Source organism: Pseudophryne corroboree, chromosome 3, assembly GCF_028390025.1.
Source record: "Pseudophryne corroboree isolate aPseCor3 chromosome 3, aPseCor3.hap2, whole genome shotgun sequence".
NCBI lineage: Eukaryota > Metazoa > Chordata > Amphibia > Anura > Myobatrachidae > Pseudophryne > Pseudophryne corroboree.
In genome coordinates, this window is record NC_086446.1 from 45,885,409 (window position 1) to 45,903,148 (window position 17,740).

The 17,740-nt window shown below is 46.4% G+C and overlaps 1 protein-coding gene across 3 annotated transcripts in view; it reads right to left on the minus strand.

Annotated features, from left to right (window-relative positions):
- Positions 1 to 8,783: 8,783 nt before the first annotated feature.
- LOC135054684 (zinc finger protein with KRAB and SCAN domains 7-like) overlaps positions 8,784 to 17,740 on the minus strand; it is a 234,721-nt gene continuing 225,764 nt past the window's right edge. For 2 of the 3 annotated variants that reach the window (XM_063957943.1, XM_063957941.1), the window contains one exon: positions 8,784 to 13,150. In XM_063957943.1, the coding sequence (XP_063814013.1) occupies positions 12,174 to 13,150 (977 nt within the window). In that variant the 3' untranslated portion in view covers positions 8,784 to 12,173. The remainder of the gene's footprint in view (positions 13,151 to 17,740) is intronic. The other variant, XM_063957942.1, reaches the window with a different exon arrangement.

Here is a 17,740-nt window from a genome sequence, read left to right on the forward strand (position 1 = left end):
GCTTTTGGGGACAGACGAATCCTCTGGTGCATGTGAAGATGCGATCCGGACCATTTGTCCAACAGATCCAGCTGGAAGGGCCTTGCATGAAACCTTCCGTACTGAATTGCTTCGTAAGAAGCCAATATTTTCCCCAGAAGGCGTATGCAGAGATGCACTGAGATTCGAGTCGGCTTTAAGGCAGCTCGAACCATTAATTGGATTACAATCGCCTTTTCCAAGGGAAGGAATACTTTCTGAGATTCTGTGTCCAGTATCATTCCCAGGAACTGAAGCCTCTGCGTTGGTTCCAGGTGAGATTTTCGAAAATTCAGAATCCACCTATTATCCAGAAGTAGTCTGGTCGAGAGGGCAGTGCTCTCCAATAGTTGTTCCCTGGACAGTGCCTTTATCAGAAGATCGTCCAGGTACACAATTATGTTCACTCCCTGTTTGCGGAGTAATAACATCATCTCTGCCATCACTTTGGTGAATACCCTTGGTGCCGTGGAGAGACCAAATGGCAGGGCCTGAAACTGATAGTGACAGTCCTGCAGTGCAAATCGTAGATAAGCCAGGTGAAGCGGCCAGATCGGAATATGAATGTAGGCATCCTTGATATCCAGAGACACTAGGAATTCCCCCTCCTCCAGACCAGAGATCACCGCTCTCAGAGACTCCATCTTGAATCTGAACAATTTTAAGTACGGGTTCAACGACTTTAGGTTTAGAATCGGTCTTACCGAACCGTCCGGCTTCGGTACTACAAACAAGCTGGTATAGTAACCCTGGTTTCGTAGATGATGTTGAACTGGAACAATGACTTGGATCTGTAACAGTTTTTGAATGGCATCCTGTAAGGTTATTCTTGCCTCTCTGAAACTGGTAAGTCTGATATGAAGAATCTGTGAGGTGCGAGGTCCCGGAACTCCAGTCTGTTGCCCTGGGATATAAGGTCTATGACCCAGGGATCCTGGCACGATCTTGTCCATATGTGACTGAATCATTTTAGCCAGGCTCCCACCTGACAGTCTTCCAGGCATTGCGGTCCACCATCATGGGGTAGGTTTTGAAGAAGCAGAGCCTGAACTCTGTTCCTGTGAACCTGTAGTAGCAGGTTTCCGTGGTTTACCTCTAGCCGCTCTGGCTGTGGCAGAGGAACCGTTGGCCTTTCCCCTACATTTTGCTGTCCAAAAGGACTGTAGGTTGGGAACTGAAGCGGTCTTCCTAGCTGGGGGAGCTGCAGAAGGAAGGTATGTGGACTTACCTGCCGTAGCTTTGGAGATCCATTTGTAGAGTTCATCTCCAAATAAGGCCTCGCCTGTGAAAGGTAAGCCTTCCATGCCTTTCCTGGAGTCCGCATCCGCAGTCCACTGGCATAGCCATAAACCCCTGCGTGCTGACACTGCCATAGCTGTAGTACGTGTATTAAGAAAGCCTCTCTCTTTTATGGCTTCCACCATAAAGTTTGCAGAGTCCTGTATATGTTGCAGGAGCAAAATAATCTCCCCTTGATGCAAAGTATCTAACCCCTCAATAATGTTTCTTGACCATTTTGCAATTGCTCGCGTAATCCACCCACATGGTATGGTGCGTCTCTGGGTCACCCCTGCAGCTGCATACAAAGATGAGCGTAGTCTCAATTTTATGATCAGCCGCACCTTTTAGGGAGGCTGCACCTGGTACAGGCAATACAATTTTCCGTGATAGCCTGAATACCGATGCATCCACTATTGGTGGATTTTTCCATTTTTTCCTATCAGGTAGAAAAAGAAAAGATGATAACAACCGTTTAGGGATTTTACATTTCTTATCTGGATTAACCCACGGTTCTTCAAACAGGGTATTAAATTCCTTAGACACATGAAAAGTGGCTGAGGACTTCTTTATATTAAAATTAGATTCCTCAATCTTCTCTGTCACCTTATCAGGAAAATTCAGAACTTCTCTGATAGCTTCTATGAGAGCCTCTATTCCCTGTGACAGAGTACCCTCCCCCACCTCTGAGTCCACCTCACCCACCTCCATGTCAGACCTCTCATCATCAGAGTCAGACTGCAGGACATGGGCCAAAGTACGTTTTGCGGACAAATGGACGGGGACTGAGACGCTAATTTGAGTACTGGGTCTCTTTTCAGAAACTCAGTCATAGATTGTCTTAAGTATTGCGTCTCTTTCTCGTTTGGAGATAGCTTAGTAGAAATTGAAGAGATCCTCCCCCTAATGGAGTCCAGCCACGCTGGTTCAGCCCCACTAGCCTGGGAAGGGACACTACACTGAGTACACACTAGTGACCCCCCTGGGGAAGAACACTGTGCCTTACATGAAACACACTTTGTCTAACATACTGTATAGTGACAACTTATACACAGAGGAAATGGTTAAATTAGCAATTAACCCACAAAGAGCCCTTCCAGGGAGACACAGAGGTTTGGAACCAGCACACAGCGCCCCTATAGGTAATGCCAAGCTTAGCCAGGTCACAGACTAAGTAGCTAGATTAGAGACTTAGTACACTAATAAGTCGCTCCCTCCCTGCTATGACCCCCTGGTACCACTGAGGTAATCTGGAGTCTATCCGGAGGAGCTGTGCGTCCCTGTCAGTCAGTGTCTGTGTCAGCTGCAGTAGGGAAAATGGCACCTGTAACCTGCTGGATCCACTCATAGTGAAGCCCCGCCCCTTCAATGGCGCGCGGTCTTCCTGCTCTTATTTATACCGGCTGAGGTAATTTTGTGCCTAAAATGGAGTCAGTGCCCGTTTTAAGTCTGTATTGCCAGTCTGGGTACTGTATACACATCTAGTATACTGAGACTCAGTTCGCCCCCTCAGAAGCTGTGCGTGTGCACTGTGTACTGAATCTGGAGACCCAGCCGCCCCATGTAGAAGTTGTGCGTCTCCGTACCCTAATGCTGCCATAATTGCCGCCGACCCGCTAACCGGGACACCGGCTTTGTACTCGCCACGCTTCATTCTTCTGGCTTGTTAGGGGTGGTGGCGTGCTGTGGGAGTGTACACTCGATGTGGTGGGGCTTGCGAATAGTTCCCTCAGGAGCTAGTGTCCCGTCACAGGGAACCGGACCATTAACCCTGAGAGAGGTTGGGCCGCCTCCCCCCCCTATGTCCCACGAAGCAGGCAGGCTGGTGCTATCTAGTCTTGCCTGAAAATAACAGACTTAGAAAATAAATGCAGAAAACTTCAAGAGCTTCCAGAAGCGTGACCGGCTCCTCCGGGCACATTTTCTTTTTCCAATAAATGTTTATTGATTTGCAGAATAGTAACAGAATATAGAAGACAGCATACGTAGTTCCACTGATTATACAGGAAAACTCAGATCGACAGATATAAGCAATAACAGTAAGCATAGTTATTATGGCCAGCTGTACAAAAACTCAGTATCCAAGTCAATAGCTTTAATTCAAAATCAAATCTATCCTCTCTAGGTTGAAGCTGTCTAGGCATAATGTTTCTTAACACAGATAGATAAAAAAGAGAGGGACAGAACAGAGTACAGGGTGGATTAAAAAAAAGGAGATTCAAGAAAGGGGAGGGGAAAGACAGTGTGGACTTTCCAGGTCCGGCCAGAACAGGGAGCTGACCGAACAACATCCATCTCCAATTAACAATAATATAACAGTTAGAAATCGGAGGTAGAAGGCAACGTGAAGGGCCCAAGTTATTGCATCAATGTCAGGTAAGCTTGTGAGGACTTAAATTCCAACCAAGGGGACCAAGTAGTCGTGAATCTCCGATGGGTCTCTGGTGTCACCCGCAACTCCTCCATAGTCATATATCAGTCTATTCTGGCAACCTATTCCCTCATAGTAGGAGGTTCAATAGATCGCCAGGGAACCGGGATAACCGCTTTGGCTGCACTATTAAGGAACTTTAATAAAGAGTATTTGTAGGTCGACAGGGGCCATGTAACACAGTTGAGAAGCCAGAAGGCAGGCTCAGAGGGAACCTCCGAACCCACTATCAATTTTGACGTTGCAATGACTTTGTCCCAAAAGGGACGAAGTATGGAGCAATCCCACCAAATATGCATCGGGGAGCCCATTTGAGTGGTACATCTCCAGCACGTGTCTGGTACATTAGGGAACATTTTAGCCAGTGTTTTGGGACATCTGTACCACCGAGATAAAACTTTGAAATGTGTTTCGAGAACCGAATAACTTGAGAAACTTACAAAGGTGGCTTGGAAACCCTTCTCCCAGTCCTCCTCTGACAAATCTGTTTGTATGTCATGGCCCCAGTCCCTGGCATATTTAGGGAGATCTGGGAACTTGTGCACAATCAAAAGTCTGTAACATTTTGAGAGGAAGTGCGGTGGACGAGATGGTTCTGAGCACAAATTCTCAAAAATCGTTAATGGTCTAGTCAGGCTTGGGCGGACATTACTCCCCAGGGCAAAGTGTTTCAGTTGAAGATACCTCCAGATCTCTGAAGGCGTGAGATTCCACTTAGATTGCATCAGGGGGAAGGGGATTATCTCTCCACGCTCCATCAGCTGGCCAACACGCGTCACCCCCACCAGTCTCCATGAATCAAAACCCCGGCCTGTGACCGCCGGCGGGAAGTCTGGGTTATAAAACAGCGGGGTCATAGGGAGAATTTAGAGGAAATATACGGGAGAGTCCTAAGTCTACTCCAGCGTGCAAGTGTGGGACCAATAGTAGGGTGATCTATGTGAGGTATCTGTGAGCACCAAGGGTAATAAGCAATGGGGGTGGGTAGTGCCGCTCCCTCGATATGGACCCACTGCTTTATGTCTTGTGCGCGGGACCATTCCAATATTCTATAGAGAACTATAGCCTTATAATACAGTGTGAAGTGCGGTAGTTGAAGGCCGCCCTTATGTTTAGGGCGAAAAAGGATGGTATGTTGAAAGCGGGGCCGTTTGTTCCCCCATACAAAGTCCCTAACTAAGTTATGTAGATCTCTGAACCAAGTTCTGGGAATGGAAACCGGGAGCGCCTGGAGGAGATAGAGGACTCTCGGTAGAACGTTCATTTTAATGACACTGAGCCTCCCCAACCAGGATAACCTCCTGTTGCCCCAGTCCCGGAACTCGGAGCGAAGTGAGCTGAGTAACTTTTTAAAGTTTTCCTCAAAAAGGCGTGATAAATCTTTATGTAAGGTGACCCCCAGGTATTTAAAGCTAGAGGGGTGCCAGTGGAAGGGGAAAGATTGTTTGAGGCCGTCAAGAGCTTGGGAGGGCATTGACACAGTCACTGCCACTGACTTAGAAAGGTTCATCTTAAAATTTGACAGGGAGCCATATCTATCAAGTTCGGACATCAGGATAGGAACAGAAACCACTGGGTTCGAAATAATGGCTAGCAGATCGTCCGCGAACAGCGCGAGTTTGTATTCTCTGCCCCCCTACCGTGAGTCCCGAGATGTTTGGATTCAGCCTAATGGATCCCGCCAAGGCCTCCATGCAAAGGACAAAGATGAGGGGCGAAAGAGGGCATCCCTGTCTAGTGCCATTCCTAATCAGAACTGGGTGGGACAGGTCTCCATTCATTTTGATCTTTGCAGTCGGGAAGTTGTACAGTGCCAGAATGCGATTCAAGCTGACAGGCCCCAACCCCAAGTGACGCAGGACCCCCTCCATAAATACACAGTCCACTCGATCAAATGCCTTCTCAGCATCAGTAGAAAGCACAACTACTGGGTTATGGCTATGCGAAGCTAAATGCATCAAATCGATAATTTTAGTCGTATTATCACGGGCCTCCCTCCCAGGTATGAAGCCCACCTGATCAGAGTGTACAATATTGGGGAGTAGCAGCTTCAATCTATTTGCTATAAGTTTAGCAAAAAGCTTGATGTCTGTGTTGAGGAGGGAGATCGGGCGGTAACTGGCACACTGAGCTGGGTCTTTTCCTTCCTTCGGTATAACCGTGATAAAAGCCTCCAATGATTGGGGGGAGAAACCACGGCCATCAGAGACCTCGTTGAATGCCAGTAGTATTTTAGGCAAGAGGGAATCTTTATAAAGCTTATGATAAGAGACGGACGGTATAGCCATCGGGACCCGGGCTCGTCCTGGAAGGAGCCTCCTTAAGAGCTTGTTCCAGTTCCGGGAGAGAGAAGGGGGAGTCTAGCCAAGCGCTGTCGTCTTCTGATATTCTAGGGAGCCCTGCGTCACGGAGATACCCCGCCACCAGATCTCGGGTAGCCGATAGTGAACCTGGGGTTCTAGGTTCCTTAAGATTATATAATTTAGTGTAATAAGAGTGGAAAGCCTCAGCAATATCCTTAGTGAGGGTACGGCGAGTCCCCGCCGCATCCTATACCGACTGGATAAATAGAGTGGCTCTTTGTGCGTGGAGCGCTCTAGCCAGAAGCTTCCCCAGCTTGTTACCCCATTGATAAAAGCGATTTCTGCAAAGCCTATAATCTCTTTTGATGTCTGAAAACAATAGGGTGTTGAGAGCTGCTCTCGTCTCGGTCAGCGTGTTCAACACTGGTGAGGATGGGCCCGTCTTATGCAGTGTCTCTAAATCCCTCAACCACTGAAGTAAAGCAGTCTTTTCCCCCAGTCTTTCCTTTTTCAACAAGGAACCCAGCTGAATGAGCTTCCCCCACAAAACACACTTATGGGCTTCCAACACCGTGACCCGGGAGACATCCGGCGTTTCGTTTGTAATGAAATAATTTTCCATTGTCTCAAGTATCTGGGGCTGAAACCTCGTATCCATTAAAAGTTGTTCGTTCAACCGCCAGGTACATTGCTTGGAATTTGGGTAGGACGTCTCCATGGTCAGGGAGACAAGGGCATGATGCGACCAAGTAATCAAGCCTATGTCCGTTTCCTTAACTAGATGCAGAAATCTGTGGGGCAAAAGAAAGTAATCTAACCTAGAGTAGGCGTCGTGCGGTCTGGAGTAGAACGTGTAAGTCCCTGTCCCCGGGGTGCTGGAGCCTCCAGGTGTCAACCAGCTGGTGGTCGTGGAGAGAACGGCGTACTCTACGGTGCGATGTTAGGGAGGATCTAGCCAGCGTCCCGGAGATGTCCACCTCCGGCTGGAGGGTCCAATTAAGATCACCTCCAATAACTGGGATACCCGTAATCAAGGGGCTAATACGATTGAGAGCCTTCACTAAAAAACTAGGTTGTGATTGATTGGGAACGTATATATTAATGAACGTATAGAGCTGGTCAAACAGTTTACAGTTCACCAAAGAGCCCTTCCAGGGAGACACAGAGGTTTGGAACCAGCACACAGCGCCCCTATAGCTAATGCCAAGCTTAGCCAGGTCGCAGACTAAGTACCTAGATTAGGGACTTAGTACACTAATAAATCGCTCCCTCCCTGCTATGACCCCCTGGTACCACTGAGATAATCTGGAGTCTATCCGGAGGAGCTGTGCATCCCTGTCAGTCAGTGTCTGTGTCAGCTGCAGTAGGGAAAATGGCACCTGTCAGCTGCTGGATCCACTCATAGTGAAGCCCCGCCCCTTCAATGGCGCGCGGTCTTCCTGCTCTTATTTATACCGGCTGAGGTAATTTTGTGCCTAAAATGGAGTCAGTGCCTGTTTTAAGTCTGTATTGCCAGTCTGGGTACTGTATACACATCTAGTATACTGAGACTCAGTTCGCCCCCTCAGAAGCTGTGCGTGTGCACTGTGTACTGAGTCATGTAGAAGTTGTGCGTCTCCGTACCCTAATGCTTCCATAATGGCCGCCGACCCGTTAACCAGGACAAACGGCTTTGTACTTGCCACTCTTCATTCTTCTGGCTCTGTTAGGGGTGGTGGCGTGCTGTGGGAGTGTACACTCGACGTGGTGGGGCTTGCGAATAGTTCCTTCAGGAGCTAGTGTCCCGTCAGCAGGGAACGGGACCATTAACCCTGAGAGAGTTTGGGCCGCCTCCACCCCCTATGTCCCACGAAGCAGGCAGGCTGGTGCCATCCAGTCTTGCCTGAAAATAACAGACTTAGAAAATAAATGCAGAAAACTTCAAGAGCTTCCAGAAGCGTGACCGGCTCCTCCGGGCACATTCTCTAAACTGAGTCTGGTAGGATGGGCATAGAGGGAGGAGCCAGCACACACTATCAAATTCTTAAAGTACCCAAGGCTCCCAGTGGACCTGTCTATACCCCATGGTACTAAATGGATTCCAAGTATACCCTAGGACGTAAGAGAAACATAACATAATTTCACACAAAACATCTTATCCAGGCATTTTTAGGTTTTCGACATTAACCCCACCAGCTTCACCTTAATCTATCACTTAACTCTCTCTGTTGCTCCTTGGCAACACATTCTACTGCACAAATCAACATCTTCACCTTCAGAGTATTCCAAGGATGACCATGGGTAACATACAACAAAAGGGAAAAGAAAGATGCACTTGGGAACGGACCAACAGCTAGAACTCACCGTTCTAAACCATAGGAGCTCTTATACTGTAAAAAGAAGAGGATGAGCTGACCATGGAGTCATTTGTTAGTGGAGTATTCTAAACTATGATTCCTAAGCTACAGCAATCCGAGGTTTATAAATGTCTCTAGTTTCACATTCACTAGGGAAGAGGGTCATCCAATTTTACAAAAATTACCATTACTTATCACATATATATACCCCACGACTAGACTTGTCATATACTCCCAAATAAATTCACCAAACATCTTTGATGACCCTTTGCCAAAAACTGGCAAATACATTGACGACCTTTTATGGCAACTTTTCCAATAAATATATGGATGACAATGGAAATATAAAGCCACGGATACATTGTTATCAACTGAAACTCTAAATGTATTTTATTTTGTTTTAATTACACAAGTCCACCAGTAAAAATAGCATTGTCTATAACAAGTGCAGCCCAACATTTTCCTTGGAGGGATAGCTTTAAAAAATGGCTTTAAACAGACATTCAGAACTGGCCTTGAAAAGTGCGAAATACTTTTTCTGCTAAAAAAAACAAATAGAAAAAAAAACCCACTGACATGGCTGAAATCTGAACTTTCAGAGACCCCCACTTTTACCCTGTAACAAGAACCTCCTGTAAAGTTGTGCTAACTTAAAGGTTAAAATGGGAACCTACAGTACATTTGGCTGATGCAGGACACCTAGCATTCATTGTGGTCTTTTTCACATTATCTGAAATGATTTTGTATTTCAGTAACCAATTGGTAAATCTATTCTAGAGCAACAAGTATGTCATGCTCTTTACCTTTTCCAGGACCTTCTGCAGCATGATAAATGAGGGGATAAATCCAAAAGACCATCGGTATGTCAACAAATTTTGACTCCAGATCTCGTCTTGGCACAGTAATGTATTTCTTTGAAGTTCATTCTGGACAATCATATCAATATCTGTTTGAACCCATTTGTCCACTATCTGTTGGAAAACATCTGGATGAAGTGACCATTCCCCCAATTGTAGGTTGTCTGCAGAAATCGTCAGCATCCTAGTGCTCACACTGGGAAAATGCAAAGCGGTGAGAGTCCACACATTCTTCTCCACCCAAAGGAAGGTCCTTTATGTCTCCATGGTCTGGGTAATCTTGGTATCCCTCTGATGGTTCAAAAATGCTACTGCAATAGCACGGTCTAAATCAGTGGTGGCCAACCAGTGGCTCTTGAGCCCCATGAGGCTTTCTTTATTCAAATGTGGCTCCCCAACACTCAAAATCACATGACCACAATATATCCGGAAACTGCTGCACTCCAGCCACACAGCAGCACTACGGGCACTGAGAATTGAGGGAGCCGGATAATATAGGCAAACTGAGGACACATAAGAGGCTGCTGCAATGTCACGAGTTGTAGGGGCTGGTGTGATACAAGGGGGAGCTGGCTGGAGTGACACGAAGGAGCTGGCAGGGGTGACATAGGAGAGTGGTGGCAAAAGTGACACACGTAGTAACTGGCTGGAGTGACACAGTAGGGTGCTGGAAGTAGTGACACATGGGAGAGCTGGCTGAAGTAACACAGAAGGGTGCTACGAGGAGTGACACATGGGAGGGATGGCTGGAGTGATGCAGCAGGGTGATGGTAGGAGTGACTCACGAGGAACTGGCAGGAGTGACATATGTGGGAGCTGGCTGGAGTGATGCAGCAGGGTGCTGGCTGGAGTGACACATAGGGGAGCTGAAATATATTATGTGAATCTGGCTTTTTCAATAATTTTATGTGGAAGTGGCCTTTTCAATGTATTTTATACCGGGGCATGGTCTAGCAGGCACAAGGCCACACCCCTTTTTTGCGTGTGTACCTTTGGCTTGATGACGGCTCTTTGATGTACCTAACTGGATTTTTTGTCTCTTTGGCTCTAACTGGTTGGCCACCCTTGGTCTAAATAGACTTAGACTGCCTGACCCTGTATGCAGACTTCAGCTAAGAAAAGGTCTATGTAAAGAGATCTTTGGGCACTGAAAGCAGCTCAAAGTTTCAGAACACTGATGTGGAATGAAGGCTCCTCCAGCATCCACTTGCCCTGAAACCTGTGCTGTCCCTCAACTTCATAGATTAAGGTCTATTGTTCTGACATCATAAAAGAATAACCTGTCTACAACAGTGAACTCAATGGTGAGATGAGATTACAGATGAGGATAGGGACCTGTAGCATTTCCATAAAATCTTTATCTGGAACTTGTAAGAGTGAAATTAGGTGAACGGATTTGCCTCATAGGTGGAGACCATTTCGCCCAATGCTTTCATGCCTTCTTTTTCAAGAGCCATTTTTGTAAGAATGGAATCTTGTTTCCCAGAAAGAAAACCCCTCCTGAATCTGGTATCAGTCACACTGCCCAAGAAAAGCTTATTTTGAGATAAAACTATATTTGATTTTAAACAATATATTACCCAACCATGGGAAATGAATTCTTGTTCTGTTACTATGACATGATCTAACAGAATCTCTGGAGAAACTACTGTTCTCAAACCTTAGTAAAGACTCTCGAGTGCAGTTACCAAAATTACTCGTCTGGCTACTGAACGAGGAAAAAGTTTGAATAAAACCTCCCACCTCTCTGCTGGCAGGTATCTGGACTTTTGAATAACCTCTTGTAAAGCCAAACACTGGTAGATCTAGAATAAGATCTAAAAAAATAAACCCATGCATAAGTCTCTTACCCAAGCTTCTGAAGTGAAATCAAACTATTTGACCCTGAAGCATAACCTATGAGCTTCCACCAAGGGCTTTTCCCGATGGTCCTTCTTCTCAGTATGCCTAATGTCTGTGTGTTGATCCGGGGCCTGGTTGGCTGTCCGACCAATCTGGCATGCCTCAACTACGGCACACTGGACGGGGGTGGTGTTGTATCAGATCCAACACACTCTCTTCCTATTTTCTGGGCATGAAAGGTATGTTTGAGACAAGATAAAGGCCCCCTGCCCCTGGAGGTAGTAGAGAAGAAGAAAGAACTCACCCACCTACCTCTCTATCAGCCAAAGAGAAAACAAAAAAACATAAAATCTGCCAAACTCAAAACTAGATGGAGCGCATCCTGGAACACCAGCACTAAGAAAAACTGATGTTGGTAGGAAACGTTGTGTGTATGAGGAGGAGCTTGAGTTGGCTTCAGTTTTAAAATGTCCAGGCTCCTAACACCACGCACAATACCTATTGTGTCCAGCCTCCCACAGGGATGAAAGAGTTTGTTATCACATCATTCAGCCGGAGAAAACGACAGGCTCCTCAATTGGAGCTGGCTGTATACCTGTCGCAACTTTTGGATGGAAATAATATCACAGTTAACACAAATCAATTCCTTGGCTTTGGCCAAAATGTGGTGAAAATATATAGCAGACACCAACATCTAAGAGACTGCAATAAGATCCATACATGTGCGTTGTGTTCCAGTCTTATGTCGATGACGAACATTCCACTTTGTGGATGGCAAAGACTCAAGTTTTGAATTGCCCTCCAAAACTGTTACGTAATGTTAATATACATTTGAGAATTCACTCTTTAACGGAACTGTACATATTACTATCAATGATTTTTACAATAGGTAGATTGCTGCAAAACTCTTTCATGTCAGTCAGATCACCGATATGGTTTTCATCTTGTGTGACTTTTCTGATGTACAACAAGAGCTGATTTTCGCATATAACATTTCCCACACTCAGAGCATGGAAATGGTTTCTTATCTGTGTGATTTTTCAGATGTGTAACAAGACTTGACTTACGTGTAAAACATTTCCCACACTTGGAACATGAAAATGGCTTCTCACCTGTGACTTTTCTGATGTACAACAAGAGCGGATTTTCGCATATAACATTTCCCACACTCAGAGCATTGAAATGGCTTCTCACCTGTGTGACATTTCTGATGCTCAACAATTTTGCATTTCTTTGTAAAACATTTCCCGCATGTAGGGCATGAAAATGGCTTCTCACCTGTATGAATTCTCAGATGTGCAAGAAGAGTTGATTTGTGTGCAAGACATTTCCCACACTCAGAACATGGAAACAGCTTCTCACCTGTGTGACTTTTCTGATGTACAACAAGGGCTGATTTCTGTGTGAAACATTTCCCACACTCAGAGCATAGAAATGGCTTCTCACCTGTGTGAAGTCTGTGATGCATAATAAGAGATGATTTCTTTGTAAAACATTTCCCACATTCTGAGCATGGAAATGGCTTCTCACCTGTGTGACTTCTCTGATGTTCAACAAAATTTGCTCTATATTTGAAATATTTCCCACACTCAGAGCATGGAAATGGCTTCTCACCTGTGTGAAGTCTGTGATGCATAATAAGAGATGATTTCTTTGTAAAACATTTCCCACATTCTGAGCATGGAAATGGCTTCTCACTTGCGTGACTTCTCTGATGTTCAACAAAATTTGCTCTATATTTGAAACATTTCCCACACTCAGAGCATGAAAATTGTTTCTTACTTGTGTGATTCTCCTGTCTAACAAAAACTGACTGATTATTACAGGATTTAACAAATTCAGAAGAGGGACAGACTGTAGCATCTGTAGGAGCTGCACTATGTGTACCAACATCTGAATTAATGGGACACTCCTCATGGTTAGAGGGATCAGATGATATATCTGCACTGTGAGGTACTGGATGTATAATTGGGGTAATAAGATTTTCTCCTGCAGAATCTCGTGTGATGTTCTTCTCTTCTAATTTAAAATCTGGAAACAAAGTTAGATGTCCCTCCGAGGTATTCCTGCCCCTCTGTCCATCTGCTGGAGAGATATGGAAATATATACATTATGGTAAGAACTTACAGTTGATTACGGTATTTCTCCTAAGTCCACAGGATCCACAGGATAACATTGGGATAAGAAGAAGCGACAGCGGATTTGCAACATAACGATGAAAGTATTTCGGCCTCCCAGCATGCAACGGGCCCATCCATATAACCCCGCCTCCTGGCTCAGGCAAATCAGTTGTTTTTCAAAGCTCAAGGCAGGAGGATCATAGAGAGCCCTAATCAGGCGAGAAGAACACACACACATGGACACCTTTCCGTACAAAAAGGAAGAGGTTAGTGAGTAAAAGGATCTCAAATCAGGTGCTTCAGGGTGGGATCCCTGTGGAACCTGTGGACTTAGGAGAAATATCGTTATCAACAGTAAGTTCTTACCATAACGCATATTTCTCCGGCAGGGTCCTCAGAATAACATTGGGATGTGCCAAAGCAATTCAGTGGTAGGGACGCTCCTGATTGGACAGGAGAATCCTTCGCCCGAATTCAACGTCCTAAGAGGCAACGGTATCAACGGCATAATGTCTAATGAATGTGTTAATGGAAGACCATGTGCCTGCCTTACATATCTGTTCTGCTGAAGCACCACGTTGGATGCCCATGATGGACCTACCTTAATGAGTACAGTGAGCAGAGACATTAGCCGACACATGGAGATCAGCTTGATCAGTATGCTTCTGAAATAGTCTTCCGAAGCCACCTCGCCAGTGTCTGCTTATCAGCAGGCTATCATCTCTTGTGAAATCCGTAAAGAACAAAGAAAGAATCTGTCTTTCTGATAGCACTGATACAATCTATGTAGATCCTTAAGGCACGGAGTACATCCAACGATGCAGAAAGGCTCGGGCCCCTGGAAAGCCGGGACTACAATTTCTTTGTAAAGGTGGAATTTAGACACCACCTTAGTAAGATGCCCAGATTTAGTTCTGAGAACTGCTCTATATGGATAAAAAAAATAATCAGAAATGGAGGACCACATAACAATGCCCCTAAATCTAAAACTCTTCTAGCTGAAGCCAGGGCCAGTAGAAAGAGAACTTTAGCTGTCAACCATTTAAGATCCACTTTTTTAAGTGGTTCAAATCGGGCAACTTGAAGGGCCTTTAGGACTACACTTAAGTCCCAAGGCACTGTAGGAGGACAAAAGGAGGTTGAATGTACAGCATTACCTGGGAAAAAGTGTGCACATACTGTAGGTGGGCAATTTTCTTTTGGAACTATACAGTCAATGCTGATACTTGCACTCTCAAGGAAGCCACCCTTAAACCTTTATCCATTTCTGCCTGAAGGAATGCTATGACCCTGAAAACTCTGAAAGACCTAGGGTCAAATCTCCGTTCACTGCACCACTGAATATAGGCTTACCATATTCTGTGATAAATGCGAGCTGAGGAAGGTTCCCTTGCTCTGAGCATTGTTTGAATTACCTGTTGTGAGAATCCGCTTGACTTCAGGATAGAGGTCTCAAGAGCCACATTGTCATAGACAGTCGCTCCAGGTGTCTGTGATAACAAGGACCCTGCATCAGTAGATCTGGATGTTGAGGGAGCAAAAGTGGGGCATCCATCGACATTCTCTGCAGATCTGTGTACCAATGCCTTCTGGGCCAAGCCGGAACTACTAGTATCACGGCACCCTTTCCTTGCTTTATCTTTCTCACCACCCTGGGCATTAGGGTGATTGGAGGAAACACATAAGCCAGATGAAAGTCCCATCTCACTGACAGGGTATCCACAAAGATCGCTCTGGGATCCTTTGTTCTTGACCCGTATGTGAGAACTTTGTTGTTCTGACGGGACGCCACGAGATCCATCTCCGGCAACCTCCACCTGTCAACCAGGGTCTGGAAGACCTCCGGGTGTAGCGCCCATTCGCTTGCCTGAATGGCGTGTCGACTGAGAAAATACGCTTCCCAATTTAGGACTCCCGGGACAAACAATACGGACAAGGCTGGATGATGAAGTTCTGCCTACTTTAATGTGCGACTTACCTCCTTCATTGTTTTTGGGTGCGAGTTCCTCGATGATGCCGTTGAATTGTCCGAGCGGATCTGAACTGGTTTCCCCTGAAGGATGTCCTTTGCCTGAATCAGCACCATGTATATGGCCCGAAGTTCCAATATATTTATTGGCAGGCAACTTTTTTCCTTGTCCACTGCCCCTGGAAACAAGACCTTCTTGACACTGCTCCCCAGCCCTGTAGGCTGTCATCCATTGTCAGAATTTCCCAATCTGAGATCCAAAAGGGTCTCCCTTTGTCCAGATGGGATGTCTGCAGTCACTAGGCTACCAGGCTAACAACCTCCTTACTTCCAGAGTAAGGACCATAGTCTGCGTTTTTATTGTCTGATGAAAACCATTCCATTTGGTAAGGATTAGATGTTGCACAGGCCTCGAATGGAACTGAGCATACTCTACCACAGAGGCGTCCAAAACGTTGAACGCAATCTACCGGTAGCTTGCGGAGCTCTCACCGGTAGATCGCGATCCAAGTGTGACTTGCCGCCTCTCTGAGTCTGGAGCGTTCCCATTGATGCATTGTGTGGGTGACATCATGACATCAGCCACGCACCCGCACAATTCACAACTGGGAACGCGATGTGAGGATCCTGTGCGCCTGCTAGATCTGGTTTGATCCAGTCAGCTCAGCGCCAGCAGCAGCAGGACAGCATGTTTTGCAGGTAACCCAGCAGGTGCACAGGTGTATTAATTACTCACTGACACATTTTAAAAGGTCCACAGGTGGAGCTAATTATTTCACTTGCTATTCTGTGAGGAGACCTGCAAAACATGCACTGTGTGGGCCCCCGAGGACCGAGTTTGAGAACCTCTGATGTAGCAGCTCTTGAATAATTGACTGAACTTTGGATATTTTGTTCAGAGGCTCAAATCCAATACAGCTCCCAAGTAAGTCCTCCACTTTGACGGAACCAGAGACGATTTCGCCCAATTTATGAGCCACCCGTGCTTCTGAAGACATGTTATGGTCTGTTGCAGATGACGCAGAAGCAAGTCCTGAGACTGTGCCAGGAGTAAAATATCGTTGAGGTATGGAAAAATTCTTATCCCCTGCTGGCAGAGATAAGCTGCCATTACCACCATAGTTTTGGAAAATACTATGGGGGCTGTGGCCAATCCGGAATGCAGGACCTGGAACTGAAAATGCTGTTGGAGGATAGTGAACCTGAGATAGCGCTGATGGGACTGGGCTATAGGAACATGTAGGTAAGTATAATGGATATCCAGGGATTCCAAAAAATACCCTGGCTCCATGGCCAAATTGATGGAACGTAAAGTCTCCATATGAAAACGAGGCACCCAAATGTACTTGTTCAGCACTTTCAGGTTGAGTATGTGCCGGGACAACCCATTTATCTTCTGGACTAGAAACAGGTTGGAGTAAAAACCCTGTCCTTGTTGTGCAGAAGGAACTGGAATGATTACTCCTAACTGAAGCAATTTCTGAACTGCCTCTTGCAAAGCCCTGGCCTTCATCTCTACCAGAGACAGGCTGGTACAAAAAATACCTTTGAGGGAGCTTCCTGAAAGCAAATGCATAACCAAGAGATATCACTTCTTGCACCCAGGCGTCTCTTGTAGACTGATGCCAGATCTGTGCAAATTGAAGAAATTGACCTCCCACCCTGGGATCCAGCAGGTGGAGGCCCGCCCCATCAGGCTGATGGCTTATCTTCTGATTTAGAAACCAGTCCTCTGGGGGGGCATGGCCTGATGATTGAGGGAGGACATGCTTCCTACGAGCTCCCATAATTCCCCTCTAATATACCCCTTTTTTCTAACCTCAATTACCTTTTAACAGCCCCTGTCTTCCCCCTGGCCTCCTCCGGATCCAGGCAGAGTGGTGCAGAGGAGCTGGGGAGCGACTCCTTCACTCCTGCAGGTTGCAGCCCTCCTGTCCTCTCAAAGCCGGGACTTTGATATCCGGGAACGGCGACTGTAGCCATCCAGGGATGCCGCGGCTGACGGATTGCTCCCGCTCGCCATAGAATAGGGACCGAGTGAACCCACGGCACCCGCTGAGCATCCCTGCCAGTGAGGCCATCGACGGATTATCTGAAGAGAGCCCGGCGGGGACCTGCGGCTTGCTGGAGACACTGCGGCAGTGGTGTGTCCCCCAGCAGATGGCCATCCTGGGATCTTGCTTCCTCCTGCATGGCTGCCCCCGGAGCCTGAGGACTGGTGCCCTGCTCTCTCCATATAGCTTCCAGCTGGTGAGTGGCCCCCTGCCTCCACAGTTCTACAGCTGCTTTCATACATACGCTCCATAGCACTGTTACAAAGACCTGAGCAGCCTTTTGGACTGCAGCTTGGGCAGAGGGCCCAGTAGCTATTCCTGGCTCAGTTCCCTCAGATACCCTATGTCTCCTGCGCCCCGTGGAGGTTGGAGACAGCACAGGCACCCTGGAGAGTTGGGCTATACCACCATACTTACCTCCTACTCTCTGCAACTCTCATAGCCAGCCAACGGCATTTATCTTTCCCTATATTATATTTCATCTTGCATATGTCGGCTGGGAATCGTGATAACTGTAACCACATGAAGCTGC